This window comes from Oncorhynchus mykiss, chromosome 15, assembly GCF_057628025.1.
Source record: "Oncorhynchus mykiss isolate SJ-2025 chromosome 15, ASM5762802v1, whole genome shotgun sequence".
Classification (NCBI taxonomy): Eukaryota; Metazoa; Chordata; class Actinopteri; order Salmoniformes; family Salmonidae; genus Oncorhynchus; species Oncorhynchus mykiss.
Genome location: NC_143036.1, coordinates 45,827,062 through 45,840,773, shown reverse-complemented (window position 1 = coordinate 45,840,773; position 13,712 = coordinate 45,827,062). Strand labels below are relative to the sequence as shown.

Sequence of the window (13,712 nt, the reverse complement as noted above, 5' to 3'; positions counted from 1 at the left end):
AGGCTAGTAATAGGGGTTGCAACAGATGTGGCGGATAATTTTAGAAAGAGAGGGTCCAGATTGTCTAGCCCAGGGGATTTGTAGTGGTCCAGATTTTGCAGCTATTTTAGAACATCAGCTATCTGGATTTGGGTGAATGAGAAATGGGGGAGGTTTGGGCAAGTTGCTGTGGGGGGTGCAGGGCTGTTGACCAGGGTAGGGGTAGCCAGGTGGAAAGCATAGCCAGCCGTAGAAAAATGCCCACAACTAACAGTGGGAAAACAGGCTACCTAAGTATGGTTCTCAATCAGAGACAACGAAAGACAGCTGTCCCTGATTGAGAACCATACCCGGCCAAAACATAGAAATACAAAACCTAGACATACAACCATAGAATGCCCACCCACATCACACCCTGACCAAACAAAAAATAGAAACATACAAAGCAATCTACGGTCAGGGCGTGACAAGCTATGGAATCATATTTATATGGGACACACAGGCCATAAATAAACTAGCTACGCCATCAAAGATCTAATTAAAAGGCTAACTAGTTTATTATGTTATGTGTTATGTATTATATGCAGAGTAATTGCTCATTTTAAGTTGGGTGCAGTATTTAACACAACCACAGGTATAATAAGAACGAAGACAATGGGCAGTTCTGGTACAAATGATAAAACGTCAGTTCCAGTACGACGGAATCATGGTAGATTGAGTTTCACGGTCCGTCAGTCACTCACAGCCAGACACTTTTAAGTCATGAAATAAAAAGCTCAATAATTTGTTAAGAAGTATTCCTATGTGCATATACACAATGGTTATTGTTGATTGTCTTTTTTACATAATAAATAACGGCAATCAGCTAGCTAAAAAGGCACAATGTTCACTGGGGTTGCATCCAGCAGGAACCAAAACGCTAACGTTAGCATACAAGATACTATTGTGAAGTGCGAATAAATGTAACTTACTGTCTACAAGATGAACCAATATACGTAACTGACTGAAATTAAATAAGAGTTGGCCTGACATTTGCCACAGCCCTTTTCAACCACTTTTGATTTGGTATAATAAAATATATAGATGCCAAAAAAGAGCGGCAAAGTGTTGTTTTTTTAGAACAATTTGCCTCATGATTTGTCAATTCGCACACAATTTCTCCATCCTTCTGACACATACAGTCAATATCGCTTTTGAGTTCAGCACTGATAAAGACATTGATATAGATACATTATATCCCTTTATGGATCTGTGCATTCTTGCATTCTCTTCAAGGGTGGGGAAACGTATTTTTATAATGTTACGACAGTCATTTTCTGGCAGTTACAGCATGATTCCTGTAAAGTACCACACCCCAGGTCATATAATGATTCCCATAGTGCTATATAACAATTACTGTTTGATATTTTGAGAGCAAAGTCGACTTTTCTTCATGCTTTCAAACCAGATACTCCTAGCCTGGTCCCAGATCTGTGTGTGCTTCATTCCAAATCCTTGATTGCATTCAGTTGTACAACTGACTAGGTATCCCCCTTTCCCTTCCCCTTGTCATGCAAAGAGTAGTGTCAATGAGTGGCATGATGGCATAAACAGACTGGTACCCAGGCTAAGACACTCCTACACTTTCTTTCTCATTGTAGGAGGATCTACAGAAAGCTCAGGTAGGCACCTTCCTTTTCTCTCACTTCTGACACGTCTGCAGTCATTCCAGTATGGCCACAGCCTCCTCTCCCCTCACAGACCACCTCCGTTGTTCGATCTGCACGGAGGTTTTCACTGAGCCTGTGTCTCTCAACTGCCAGCACACCTTCTGTAAGAGCTGCATCCAACAAAGCCTGAAGACCCTCCAGCAGTGTCCATTGTGCGGATCTTGCCTATTCAGCGACTCAACCTTTGAAATCAACAAGCCTAAACCTAAACCTAGACTTAAACCTAAACCTGAAGGGGTGGAACAGTCTTCCGATCATGGTGAATGGAGACAGAGAACCACAGCAGGACAAGACATGTGTTCTAAACACAATGAAATTTTGCAATTGTTCTGTGATACAGACAAACGGTTCATCTGTGTTGTATGCAGAGACGGGAAAGCCCACGCAGGACACAAGTTCAAACCTGTGAAAGAGGCGCAAGATGATGTCATGGAGAAACTAGTCTCTGACTTAATCTACCTTCAAGAGGATATCAACATGGTGGTCAGGTTCCTGGAGAGCGAGCGAGGCATCACGGCGAACACGCGGGAGAGAAACGTCCGACTCAAAGCCGAGATAAGCTCCCAGTTTGAGGAGCTCAGAGAGCAGCTGAGACTGAGAGAGGAACAGGCCATGAGGGAGATAGAGGATATGGACATGGACTTTGAGACTAAACTAACCGAGATAGAGGAAGTGTTGGCAGAAGGCTGGGAGAGACAGGCCATCTTAAAGTCAGCGATGAACATTGCTGAGCCCAGGGAGTTCGTCATGTGGTGGACAGAAAAGGGTGAGGCCGAGGCGAGGCTGGTGAGGGAGGTTGGAAAACTGCAGGGACCTTTGATGAGGAAATGCCCCACTCCCAGTCCACAGAAACCCTGGACAATCCTGGGCCTATCTGCTACACAGTCCAAACCATCCGTCACACTACCCAACTCAGTCATGATACAACGCGGCCCAGCCGGGACAGAATTGCAGAGCCTGCTTGGCTTCCTGGACTCAGAGGGTCTGAAGAAAAGTCTTTCCAGAAGCATTTCTCAACCCAAATCCAAGCATTTAGTCTTTAAAAAGAGTAAATCTAAAAAAGACAAGAGTAAATTTCATGTCAGTTTTTAGATGCTGAGTCATGTCTCAAAGTGACTTTCCTCTTTGCAAACTGATTGTGCTCTTGTAATCTGATTACTTCTATTGATGTGATTGATTTGAATGAATAATGTGTATTATTTTTAAACGTTTTATAGTAATAGCTGTATTGGTTTGAATTGTGGCACTGAGAAACAAATGATTGTGTGCATTTGGAATGTGTAAAGAAGATCATATAGATTTTAGATTATATTTAGATTTAATGTTTCGTTTTAGATTTTAGCATTAGTGATTAATCAAATCAAATCAAAGTTTATTTGTCACGTGCGCCGAATACAACAGGTATTGTATATCACCTTATAGTGATAAACAGAGTAGCAGCAGCGTAAAAAGAGGGGAGTTGGGGGTGGGCACACAATTCAAATAGTCCGGGTAGCCATGTTCAGGAGTATTATGGCTTGGGGGTAAAAACTGTTGAGAAGCCTTTTTGTCCTATACTTGGCATTCTGGTACAGCTTGCCATGCGGTAGTAGAGATAACAGTCTATGACTGGGGTGGCTGGGGTCTTTCACAATTTTTAGGGCCTTCCTCTGACATCGCCTGGTGTAGAGGTCCTGGATGGCAGGCAGCTTAGCCCCAGTAATGTAGTGGGCCGTACGCACTACCCTCTGTAGTGCCTTGCGGTCAGAGGCCGAGCAATTGCCGTACAAGGCAGTGATGCAACCAGTCAGGATGCTCTCGATGTTGAAGCTGTATAACCTTTTGAGGAACTCAGGTCCCAGGCAGGTATAATGCACTCAATTCTCAAGATCAATGGATTTATATGAATACATTTAAAAAAGTGTCAAACTGTGACCTAAGCTAGGAAGCCATAAATATTTGAAAACATGGTATACAGTGCTTAACCTATTTTATTTATCCTCTACGGGATCGGTGTCCCTAAACCGGGACAGTTTTTGCTCAATATGCGATAATGTGACTAGAATGATGTTGTAAACAACAGACATCTTCCGGGACATAGATGTCTAATATGGGCAGAAAGCTTACATTCTTGTTAATCTAACTTCAATATGCTATAATGTGACTAGAATGACGTTGTAAACAACAGACAACTTTCCTGGACATAGACGTCTTATATGGGCAGAAAGCTTAAATTCTTGTTAATCTAACTGCAGTGTCCTATTTACAGTAGCTATTACAGCAAGAAAATACCATGCTATTGTTTTAGGATAGTGCACAACAACAAAACACTTTTAGTACGGCAACTGGTTTGATACATTCACCTCTGAAGGTAAATAATGTACTTACATTCAATAATCTTGCTCTGATTTGTCATCCTTAGGGTCCCAGAGATAAAATGTAGTGTAGTGTTGTTTGATAAAAAAACATGTATATATTAAAATGTAGGAATTGGGTTCTACAGTAGAGAGAATAAAGTAGACACACGTCAAACGTTTGATATATGACCCAATGTCCGGATGATGTGTGCATGCCCATATTTGGGCATCCGGTCAGGACATTCAGGCGGGAACTGATCACGTGCTTATGCCCATATATGGGCATCCTGTTCCTGTTCTCACGCATTAGAGGGTGTGCTAATTTATGCATATATTGTATCTATTCCTTTGAAGTTGTCATGATGATTTATGTCTAGGGACCTCTTTGAACTGGGGGGGGGGGGGGGGGCCCCCCACCCCCTGTTTTATTGACCTTAGGGCTGTTGTCTATGAAACAGGAATGTCTGGGGTATTGGGTGTGGCAGACGCATTATAAATAAAGCCCAGAACAAGACATGCGGCCCCAGAACAGCAAACAAGATTTTAAAAATAAACATAGATTTTGTGATCAGTGGCAAAGCTGTGATGACTGTAACAACGGAAGCAGGACCGTGGCTAAAACATAGAGAAAGGGCCAAGTATAAAGCCACAATATACGATGCGCCAAAAAAACGGTTTCTAAGTGTGTATAGAACACAAATACCGCCCGCAACTGCGCTGAAAGATCAAGTGATGATGTCTAATGGACAGCAATGGGGGTATCAGTTTAAGTACCTGGCCTGTAGAGTGAACCTATATAGGAGAAGAAGGAGAGAAGGAGAAGAATATACCGACCAGACTTTAGGAGTGGACTACGGGCTTGAAGACTGGACAGTTTTTCGCAAGGTTGTGTGTCCCGAACTGAGACTTATCACCAAGGGGTATAGGTTGTTCACGGGCTACGAGACCCGTTGGGAAGGTGCCCCTGACTCCCCAGGAAGAATTTTTCACAGGGTAAATACAAAGAAAGAATGGACTTCCATTATGGCTGCATGGAGTTCTATATCAGCAATGAGGAAACCCGCAACCAAAACATTCGTGATGGTGGCCTGACTGGGGATTTTAGGTTGCGCATGCTTATTCCTTTTAAAAGTTGGGATTTAATGGAATTGAAAATGTTAGAGTTGTTGGACGCTCTTTTTGTACAGAGCCAACAGCGGCAGAGCATTGTTCATGTAAGGAAGTGCATAATATATGAAAATCCTGAGGATTATGATTCAAAGGAGCACCAAGAAGGTACATCCTCAGAAGGGTTATCCACCGAAGAAAACTAAGTACGTGGCTGCGTTAACCACGCCCTGATACCCAAAGGACTGGTTCAACAATAAAAGGAGTGCCCTTAAAGCCTCCAGTTCTTCATTTCCGCATATACCATTCATACAACATACCAGGACTCCGAAACGTTATGGGGGCCAGACCCTAAGGACTCTATGCCTCGCAGCCCAACATTCTACTCCCCCCTAGTACTGACTCCCCCCTGGCAAGACCTGCGACACCCCCCTACATGTACACAGCCTGAGTATGTGTTTGATGGGGTGGTCAGTACTATTTTTGTGGACACCATCAAGGCCTCTGTAGCCACCCTTTTAGACGTGGTGATTGGAGAGTATATACGAGAAAAATGCATTGGTTGTGAGGTCAATCACCCAGCCAGCGCAGGCATCCGTGCCTATACGACCCCCCAAGATACTACTTCTTCAACCATTTTGAGGAGCTGGTGAAAAGACTTTGATCCTGCAGGTTTATACCATCGCTGGTCAGAGCCCTGGAGTCTATGGGTCTTGTGCCGTCTATTCCGAGAGTTTACGGGGTAACCGAGGCTTTCCTACATGAACTGAAGGAGGCAATCTACATGCACAAGAAACTCAAAGAAATCCGACACACCCTGGTGGACGACAACAAATACAGGGAAGCTGTGGTGGCTGATGTGATGACTTTCTGGCTCAATAAACCCCAAGAGACCGAGTGACAATTTGTTATTTAGATGTAAAGCAATGGGCAACTGTGTGTATACAATTTTAGAGAGAATAAATAACTTTTTTCTTTTGAGAGAAATTACAAATGTTATGCATCAAATTATTGAAAATAAAGTGAACAATGTATCGTTCTACACAACCCACAATTCCTGGGCTATAGAGCGCTGTAGAGCGTGTGCTGAAAATGGAACAAATCAAGAATCATGTACGACATGCGTGCGAGAGTCTACAATGGACACAATTGGTATCCTGTCTTGTGGATGATTCTGAAGAACTAGAAACAACTTTGTCTAAGATTTTACTTTATTTGTTGGAAACACCATTTAATTGTAACATGTATCATATTTGTTGTTTATATACTTATATAGCGGACATGTGTGTTCTAAAAATTCAGCGACACAAGCCTGTTAATCTAAACCAAATATACAGGGTGTTGCATGCTGTGATCGTTGAGAAAACGGGGACATGTATACTGCAACGAATTCTGAATTGTCTGTATACGTAATACAAAATGTATGCTTAAAATAAAAATTCAAAAATGAAAATGAAATGTTGTCGTTATTTGAAAGTGGCTCATTAACGTTATTGTACCTCAGAGAGGCAAGAAGGATGGTGGAGCAGATGTTGAAAAACATTTATTATAATCCCTCTAACCCTGGGTCTTATGGGGGTAAGGAACGTTTACAGAGAGCTATAGCCGAAGAAACAGGTAGCCGGATAAGCGATGCTAAAGTGAATGACTGGTTATCAGAGCAGGATGCACATACTCTACATGAACCTGTAAGAAAACAAATTCCAAGAAATATAGTTTTTTCTACTCAACCCTTGTCCCAATTTCAGGCGGATCTATGTGACATGCAGGCCCTTGAAGGATGGAGGAGCCCCCAAGAAAGTGCAGACTGATGGCGCAAAATAATTTTTAAATAATACTTTTCAGAAACTCATGAAGAAGCACAATATAGTACATTTTGCTATAGGCTCGGATTTGAAAGCTTCAGTTGTTGAATGCTTTAACAGAACTCTGAAGGAGCGGATGTGGCGCTATTTTACAGCTCACAACACGCATAGATATATCGATATAGTTCAAGATTTAGTAATGGGGTACAACATCAGCTACCATAAGAGTATACGTATGTAACCCTCCGAGGTCTCTTCTGAAAACTATTTTCAAGTCTTTAAAAATCTGTATGGTTTGTTCCCCCTTCGCCGTAAGAAAAAAATACATTTTAAATTCATAGTGGGTGTCATGTACTTCTAGAAGTAGTGGGTGGAGGAGTCAGGTGCAGAGAGCAGGGTAGTTGATATGTGGAATATTTATTCCCAAAAAACAGTGTCGGTCAACGCCACACACAAGGGCGCAGTAAGACCCAGTCCAAAACAACAGGACGAAAACGGTTCGAGAACAAAATACTTCCACAGAAATCACACACATCAAATAACGGAAAACAAGCCCGCACAAAAGCCGGCGGGCCTACCGGGTTTAAATAGCCCAAAACCAAAACCTAAACAAGAAACAGGTGCAACTAATCAGACAAAACTAAATGAAACAGAAAAGGGGAAGATGTAATCTATAACACACCTCATTAATCCTCCTCAGGACTTTAAAGCGGCCCCAGCTTCCGGCAGGGCATGCGGAGGGGCAGGTTTCGGGTCGAGAGCCAGACCCTGTCGCCTGGTGCGAACACAGGGGCCTCACTGAGGTGGCGGTCAGCGCTCTTCTTCTGCCGTCCACCGGCCTGCTTGAGAGCATCCTGGACTGCCCGCCAGGTCTCCCTAGAGCGCTGTACCCACTCCTCCACCGCAGGAGCTTCGGTCTGACTCTGATGCCACGGAGCCAGGACCGGCTGGTAGCCCATCACGCATTGGAATGGCGACATGTTCGTGGAGGAGTAGCGGAATAAGTTCTGGGCCAACTCCGCCCATAGGATGTACCTCGCCCATTCTCCTGGCCGGTCCTGGCAATACGACTGCAGAAACCTACCCACTTCCTGGTTCACTCTCTCCACCTGCCCATTACTCTCTGGGAGATATCCAGAGGTCAGGCTGACCGAGACCCCCAGACGTTCCATAAACGCCCTCCAAACACGGGACGTGAACTGGGGACCCCGATCAGATAGTGCTGGAAGACGTGGGTAAATAGAGCCTCCGCAGTCTTTAGGGCCGTAGGGGGACCAGGCAATGGGAGGAGACGGCAGGACTTAGAGAACCGATCCACAATGACCAGAATGGTAGTGTTCCCCTGAGACGGGGGAAGACAGTAAGAAAGCCCACCGACAGATGAGACCAGGGCCGTTGTGGAACCGGGAGGGGCTGTAACTTCCCTCTAGGCAGGTGCCTAGGAGCCTTACTCTGGGCGCACACCGAACAGGAGGAGACATAGAGCCTCACGTCCTTGGCTAAGGTAGGCCACCAGTATTTTCCCCTAAGACCCTGCCCTGTCCTCGCAATCCCCGGATGACCTGAAGAAGGTAGTCTGTGAGCCCACCGAATCAATTGATCACAGACACCAAGCGGCACGTACCTGAGACCGGTAGGACACTGTGAAGGTGCTGGTTCCAAACGCAACGCCCGCTTGTAGGCCGCATCCACCTCCCATACCACCGGAGCCATCAGCCTAGAAGCTGGAAGGATGGTAGTAGGATCGATGGACCGTCGGCCTTAGTGTTGAGGGAACCTGGTCTATAAGATATCGTGAATCTAAATTGGGTAAAGAACATGGCCCACCTAGCCTGACGAGGATTCAGTCTCCTCGCCACCCGGATATACTCCAGATTGCGGTGGTCAGTCCAGATGAGGAAAGGGTGCTTAGCCCCCTCAAGCCAGTGTCTCCACACCTTCAGGTCTTTTACCATAGCTAGCGACTCCCGGTCCCCCACATCATAGTTCCGCTCCGCCGGACCCAGCTTCTTAAAAAAGAAAGTGCAGGGGCGGAGCTTCGGTGGCGTGCCCGAGCGCTGTGATAGCACGGCTCGGACCCCAGCCTCGGACGCATCCACCTCCACTAAGAAAGCTAACGATGAGTCCGGATGCGCCAACATGGGCGCGTCAGTAAACAACGCCTTCAACTGGTTGAAAGCTCCATCTGCCTCGGCCGACCACCGTAAACGCACCGGCCCCCCCTTCAGCAGTGAGGTAATAGACGCTGCCACTTGGACAAAACACAGGATAAACCTCCGGTAGAAATTGGCAAACCCACTGCAAAAAAACGCTGCACCTCCTTTACCGTGGTCAGAGTCGGCCAATTACGCACGGCGTTAACGCAGTCACACTCCATAACCACCCCCGAGGTGGAAATGCGATAACCCAGGAAGGAAACGGCTCGTTTGGAGAACACACATTTCTCAACCTTGACATATAGATCATGCTCCAGCAGTCGCTCAAGTACCTTGCATACCAGGGAGACATGCGCGGCACGTGTGGCAGAATAGATCAAGATGTCATCAATGTATACCACCACACCCTGCCCGTGCAGGTCCCTGAGAATCTCATCTACAAAGGATTGAAAGACGGCTGGAGCATTCTTTAACCCATACGGCATGACGAGGTACTCATAGTGGACTGATGTGGTACTAAACGCTGTTTTCCACTCGTTTCCCTCCCGAATACGCACCAGATGTCCAGTTTTTTTTTAAATGCGCTCTGTGGAATGATTCCACCGGTAGCATTGAGAGGTGGCGGATAACTAAATCCCACTGTGATCGAATTTAGACTTTGATAATCAATGCGCAGTCCTCACTCCTTTTTTTTCACAAAGAAGAAACTCGAGGAGACAGGTGACATGGAGGGCCGAATGTACCCCTGTCTCAGAGATTCCGTGACATATGTCTCCATAGCCAACGTCTCCTCCTGTGTCAATGGGTACACATGACCCCTGGGAAGTGCAGTGTTCTCCTGGAGGTTTATCACGCAATCCCCCGTCGATGGGGTGGTAATTTGGTTGCCTTTTTTTTACAAAAAGCGATAGCCAAATCGGCATATTCTGGAGGAATGCGCACAGTGGAAACCTGGTCTAGACTTTCCACCAACGTGGCACCGATGGAAACTCCTATACACATACCTGAACACTCCTCTGACCACCCCTGAAGAGCCCCCTGTCTCCAGGAAATGAGGGGATTTTGAATAGCCAGCCAGGGTATCCCCAACACCACTGGAAACGCAGGTGAATCGATAAGGTAGAAACTGATCCACTCCCTATGATCCCCCTGCGTTACCATGTCCAGCGGAACCGTGGCCTCCCTGACCAACCTTGACCCTAACGGTCGGCTATCTAAGGAGTGCACGGGGAAGGGTGGGTCTATCTGCACCAACGGAATCCCCAACTTACGGGCGAGTCCGCGATCCATAAAACTACCAGCTCCGCCTGAATCGACTAGCGCCTTATGCTGGAGAGAGGGAAAAAACGCAGGGAAAAAAATAAATAAAAACATGTGACCAACAGGGAGCTCTGGGTGAGTTTGGTGCCTACTCACCTGGGGTGGCCGAGAAGTGTTCCGCCTGCCATCTCGACTCCCAGACGGACTCCTGCAGCACCGGTCCGAAGTGTGTCCTCTCCGGCCGCAGTTGGTGCAGGAGGAGCCTCCTCCCCCGGTCCCCCTAGATGCAGCTCCTCCCAACTCCATCAGAGTTGGAGCGGGAGGGCTGGGAGGTGGAACTGACAGGACCCCCTCTGAATGCCCACGGGCAGTTAGCAGGTTGTCCAGTCGGATCGACATGTCTACAAGCTCGTCGAGTGAGAGTGTGGTGTCCTGACAAGCTAGCTCCCTGCGGACGTCCTCCCGGAGGATGCATCGGTAGTGGTCCATCAGGGACCTGTTATTCCATCCCGCACCAGCAGCCAAGGTCCGGAACTCCAAGGCGAAGTCTTGCACGCTCCTCGTCTCCTGTCTGAGGTGAAACAGTTGCTCGGCCCTCAGGAGGGTGATCGAAAACAGCGGGTGTACTCCGGGTAGTGGTCCCGAGCAGAGGCTGCCTCTACAGTAGATCCAGTTTGCCAGAAGAGAAGCACTTTGTCACTTTTGCTTTTTAAACTTTCTAATCATCTCTAGTTGTTTTTGTTTTTGTTTTTTGTTTTTGTTAGTTTAGATTTGTTTGTTTATTATCATATATTTTTATATGTAAAAGTAATATAAACACAACACATTTTATATGATCAGATATTTTTATTTTTAAACACAACACATTTAATTATTAAACTATTACACATTATTGAACAATTACATTTAATTTATTTTCTTTTCAACTTGTAAACCTAGACATTCTTAACAATTACATTTTTAAGCAGTGTATTAGTAGTTAACATGCTACCTAACTGATCAACAATTATAGGTACAAGCTAATAACAAGGTATATATGCTATCTTATTGAACAAGCAACTTAACTCAAATAATGATGTGTGCGCTAGGCATCTCTCTCCAGATCTCTCCAGGTTGTTGTGCTGCTTGGCTGGCTAGCTGCTCAATGGTTTCCTCCAGATATTGCCACTGTTGTCGCACACACTGTAGTACACACTGCCACCATCAGCTGTGTGTCTCCGCCAGTTCCAGAAAGTCCACTCCTTGCATAGTACTGTAAATATGATGAATCATAGATTGGCAAGGAAATCCTCTTCATCTTCACTGTCCAACTGCATTGTTACGGAGCTGGAACCAGCAGAAGAGGATGGAGTGGCCTTAAAGTTGTACGCTGCTGTGGTGCCAAACTGCTGCAGAACTTCATTTGGTAGTTTGTGCTGGTAAAAGGTATCACCAGCCAGCTTCAGTCCATACCGCACCAGGAGTATGGAGTTGAGAGTGTGCAGTGACATTCTATTTCTTAACTTTGACTTGACCACACTCATTTGGCTGAACAGCCGTTCAACCTTCACATTTGAGTGTGGCAAGGAGAGGGCAGCGAGTGCAGCTTTGCACAGTCACTCTAATATACTTGTCCTCTTGCTCAATTATGCACTGGGGCCTCCCACTCCTCTTTCTATTCTGGTTAGGGCCAGTTTGCACTGTTCTGTGAAGGGAGGAGTACACAGCTTTGCACAAGATCTTCAGTTTCTTAGAAATTTCTTGCAGCTTTTGAATGGTACTGCATATATGGGGCTCTCGAGTGGTGCAGCGGTCTAAGGCACTGCATCTGTGCTTGAGGCATCAGTGTCGAATTTGGCCCAGCATCAAATTTGTTCTTAACTGACTTGCCTAGTTAAATAAAGTTTAAATGTAATATATTATTGTTTTTTTACTGCCAACATTCCATGTTCCAAACAATGCATTATGCATCCACAGCCATATACTGGCTGAAAGAGTTGCAAATGAAACAAGTACTGATATTGTATCACTCACACCTTTCCAAAAAACAACAACACGGAGACACTTATGGTCTGTAAGAGTAAGAACTATCCTGTTTTATTCGTTTAGCTCTCCAAAATTAGTTTCATAAGCATTGAATTCATGTTATTGAGTTAATGTTTGAATAGGTCGTAGTTTCAATTATTCCTATTGGCAGGTTTCAAGGGTACTTGACTGACATCGTGTGGTTTGTTGACCGTATTGCATCCCAGCTGTTGTATTATTTTTGCGCACCATTTTCCCTCAGACTATTTTGTGCTGATGGAATTAATGGTAACGTTAGGTAGGAAATGCTTCTCCACTCCTTTCCCAGATAAAGACTTTCTTTTGATATAATTACATCCAAATTGTCACAGAATATGTATTAGCTAATGTACAATGTAATGACATATAGTTTGTCATAATGTGAAGTGTATTTTGGTTGTTTTAACAGAGTTCTCATGCTAACTAGCTAGCTATGCTAGCTCTCGTCCTGTTAGCAATGTAACGTAAACTAACCCCATTCCGTACAAATGTGCGCAACCGCGACATTCAAACTATGCTGCAAAGAAATGTAGCGACTGTGTTGACATCGAAATCTGTGGCGTGAACTACGTTTATATTATTGTATTGATTGACATGGTAATGGCTCTATAGTGTTGGAGAAAAGTTGGAAAAAACGGACACCTCCGACTCTGTACATCGTGACGTGTCATGTCGTAACGTACAGCAAGCATAAAGCAACTAATTATGTTTTACAGCCTCTCTCCACCAGGTGTAGAACTTCTCTCACTGTTTAAAAACAAGAAAGGGACAGGGTAAGGGGGGATACCAAGTAATTTTTGCGTCATCACTGCAAGCTATCATGACTCTCAAAAGCCGCTGTTTATTTCTGAAGATCACTTAAGCACCGCCTAAAACCCGATTCAAATTCGACACAAACCTTCAAATAGGTATGTAATGACACATTATATAAACCCTTTATAGTGTTTTATTTACATTTTAGAGGCGATAAAGTGATAAGTTGGACAGATCGAGTGAAAAAAAGCTGTTTCCCCACACGACATCTCTCCTTCTCACTATCACGCAATAGGTTTCGCTTCCCCACCCGCCATTTTTTATAAAGACCCAACGGAGTTCATTGCCTTCTTGGATCATGCAGAGATGGGCATCATGAAGGTCTCGTCATTGATTTTGTTGGAAAGGAGAGTAATTGTGCTTTACAACGGAATTGATATTACAGTTGATCTGGAAGTTTTACGCTTTTTGTACAAAAGTGAGTACAAAAGTGAGTTAGTTTACGTTACACTGTTAGCTAGCTTGTTTTCAACATGTGCACCCCGTCCAAACCTAGAAGGTTCA

At 44.9% G+C, this 13,712-nt stretch overlaps 1 protein-coding gene across 1 annotated transcript; it reads left to right on the top strand.

Annotated features, from left to right (window-relative positions):
* The first annotated feature begins 318 nt into the window (after positions 1-318).
* On the top strand, positions 319-6,584 carry LOC118938801 (tripartite motif-containing protein 60-like). Its single transcript, XM_090200169.1, has one exon. It carries the CDS (start codon positions 1,692-1,694, stop codon positions 2,778-2,780), a length of 1,089 nt encoding a protein of 362 aa, XP_090056295.1. The 5' UTR covers positions 319-1,691; the 3' UTR covers positions 2,781-6,584.
* Positions 6,585-13,712: the final 7,128 nt, after the last annotated feature.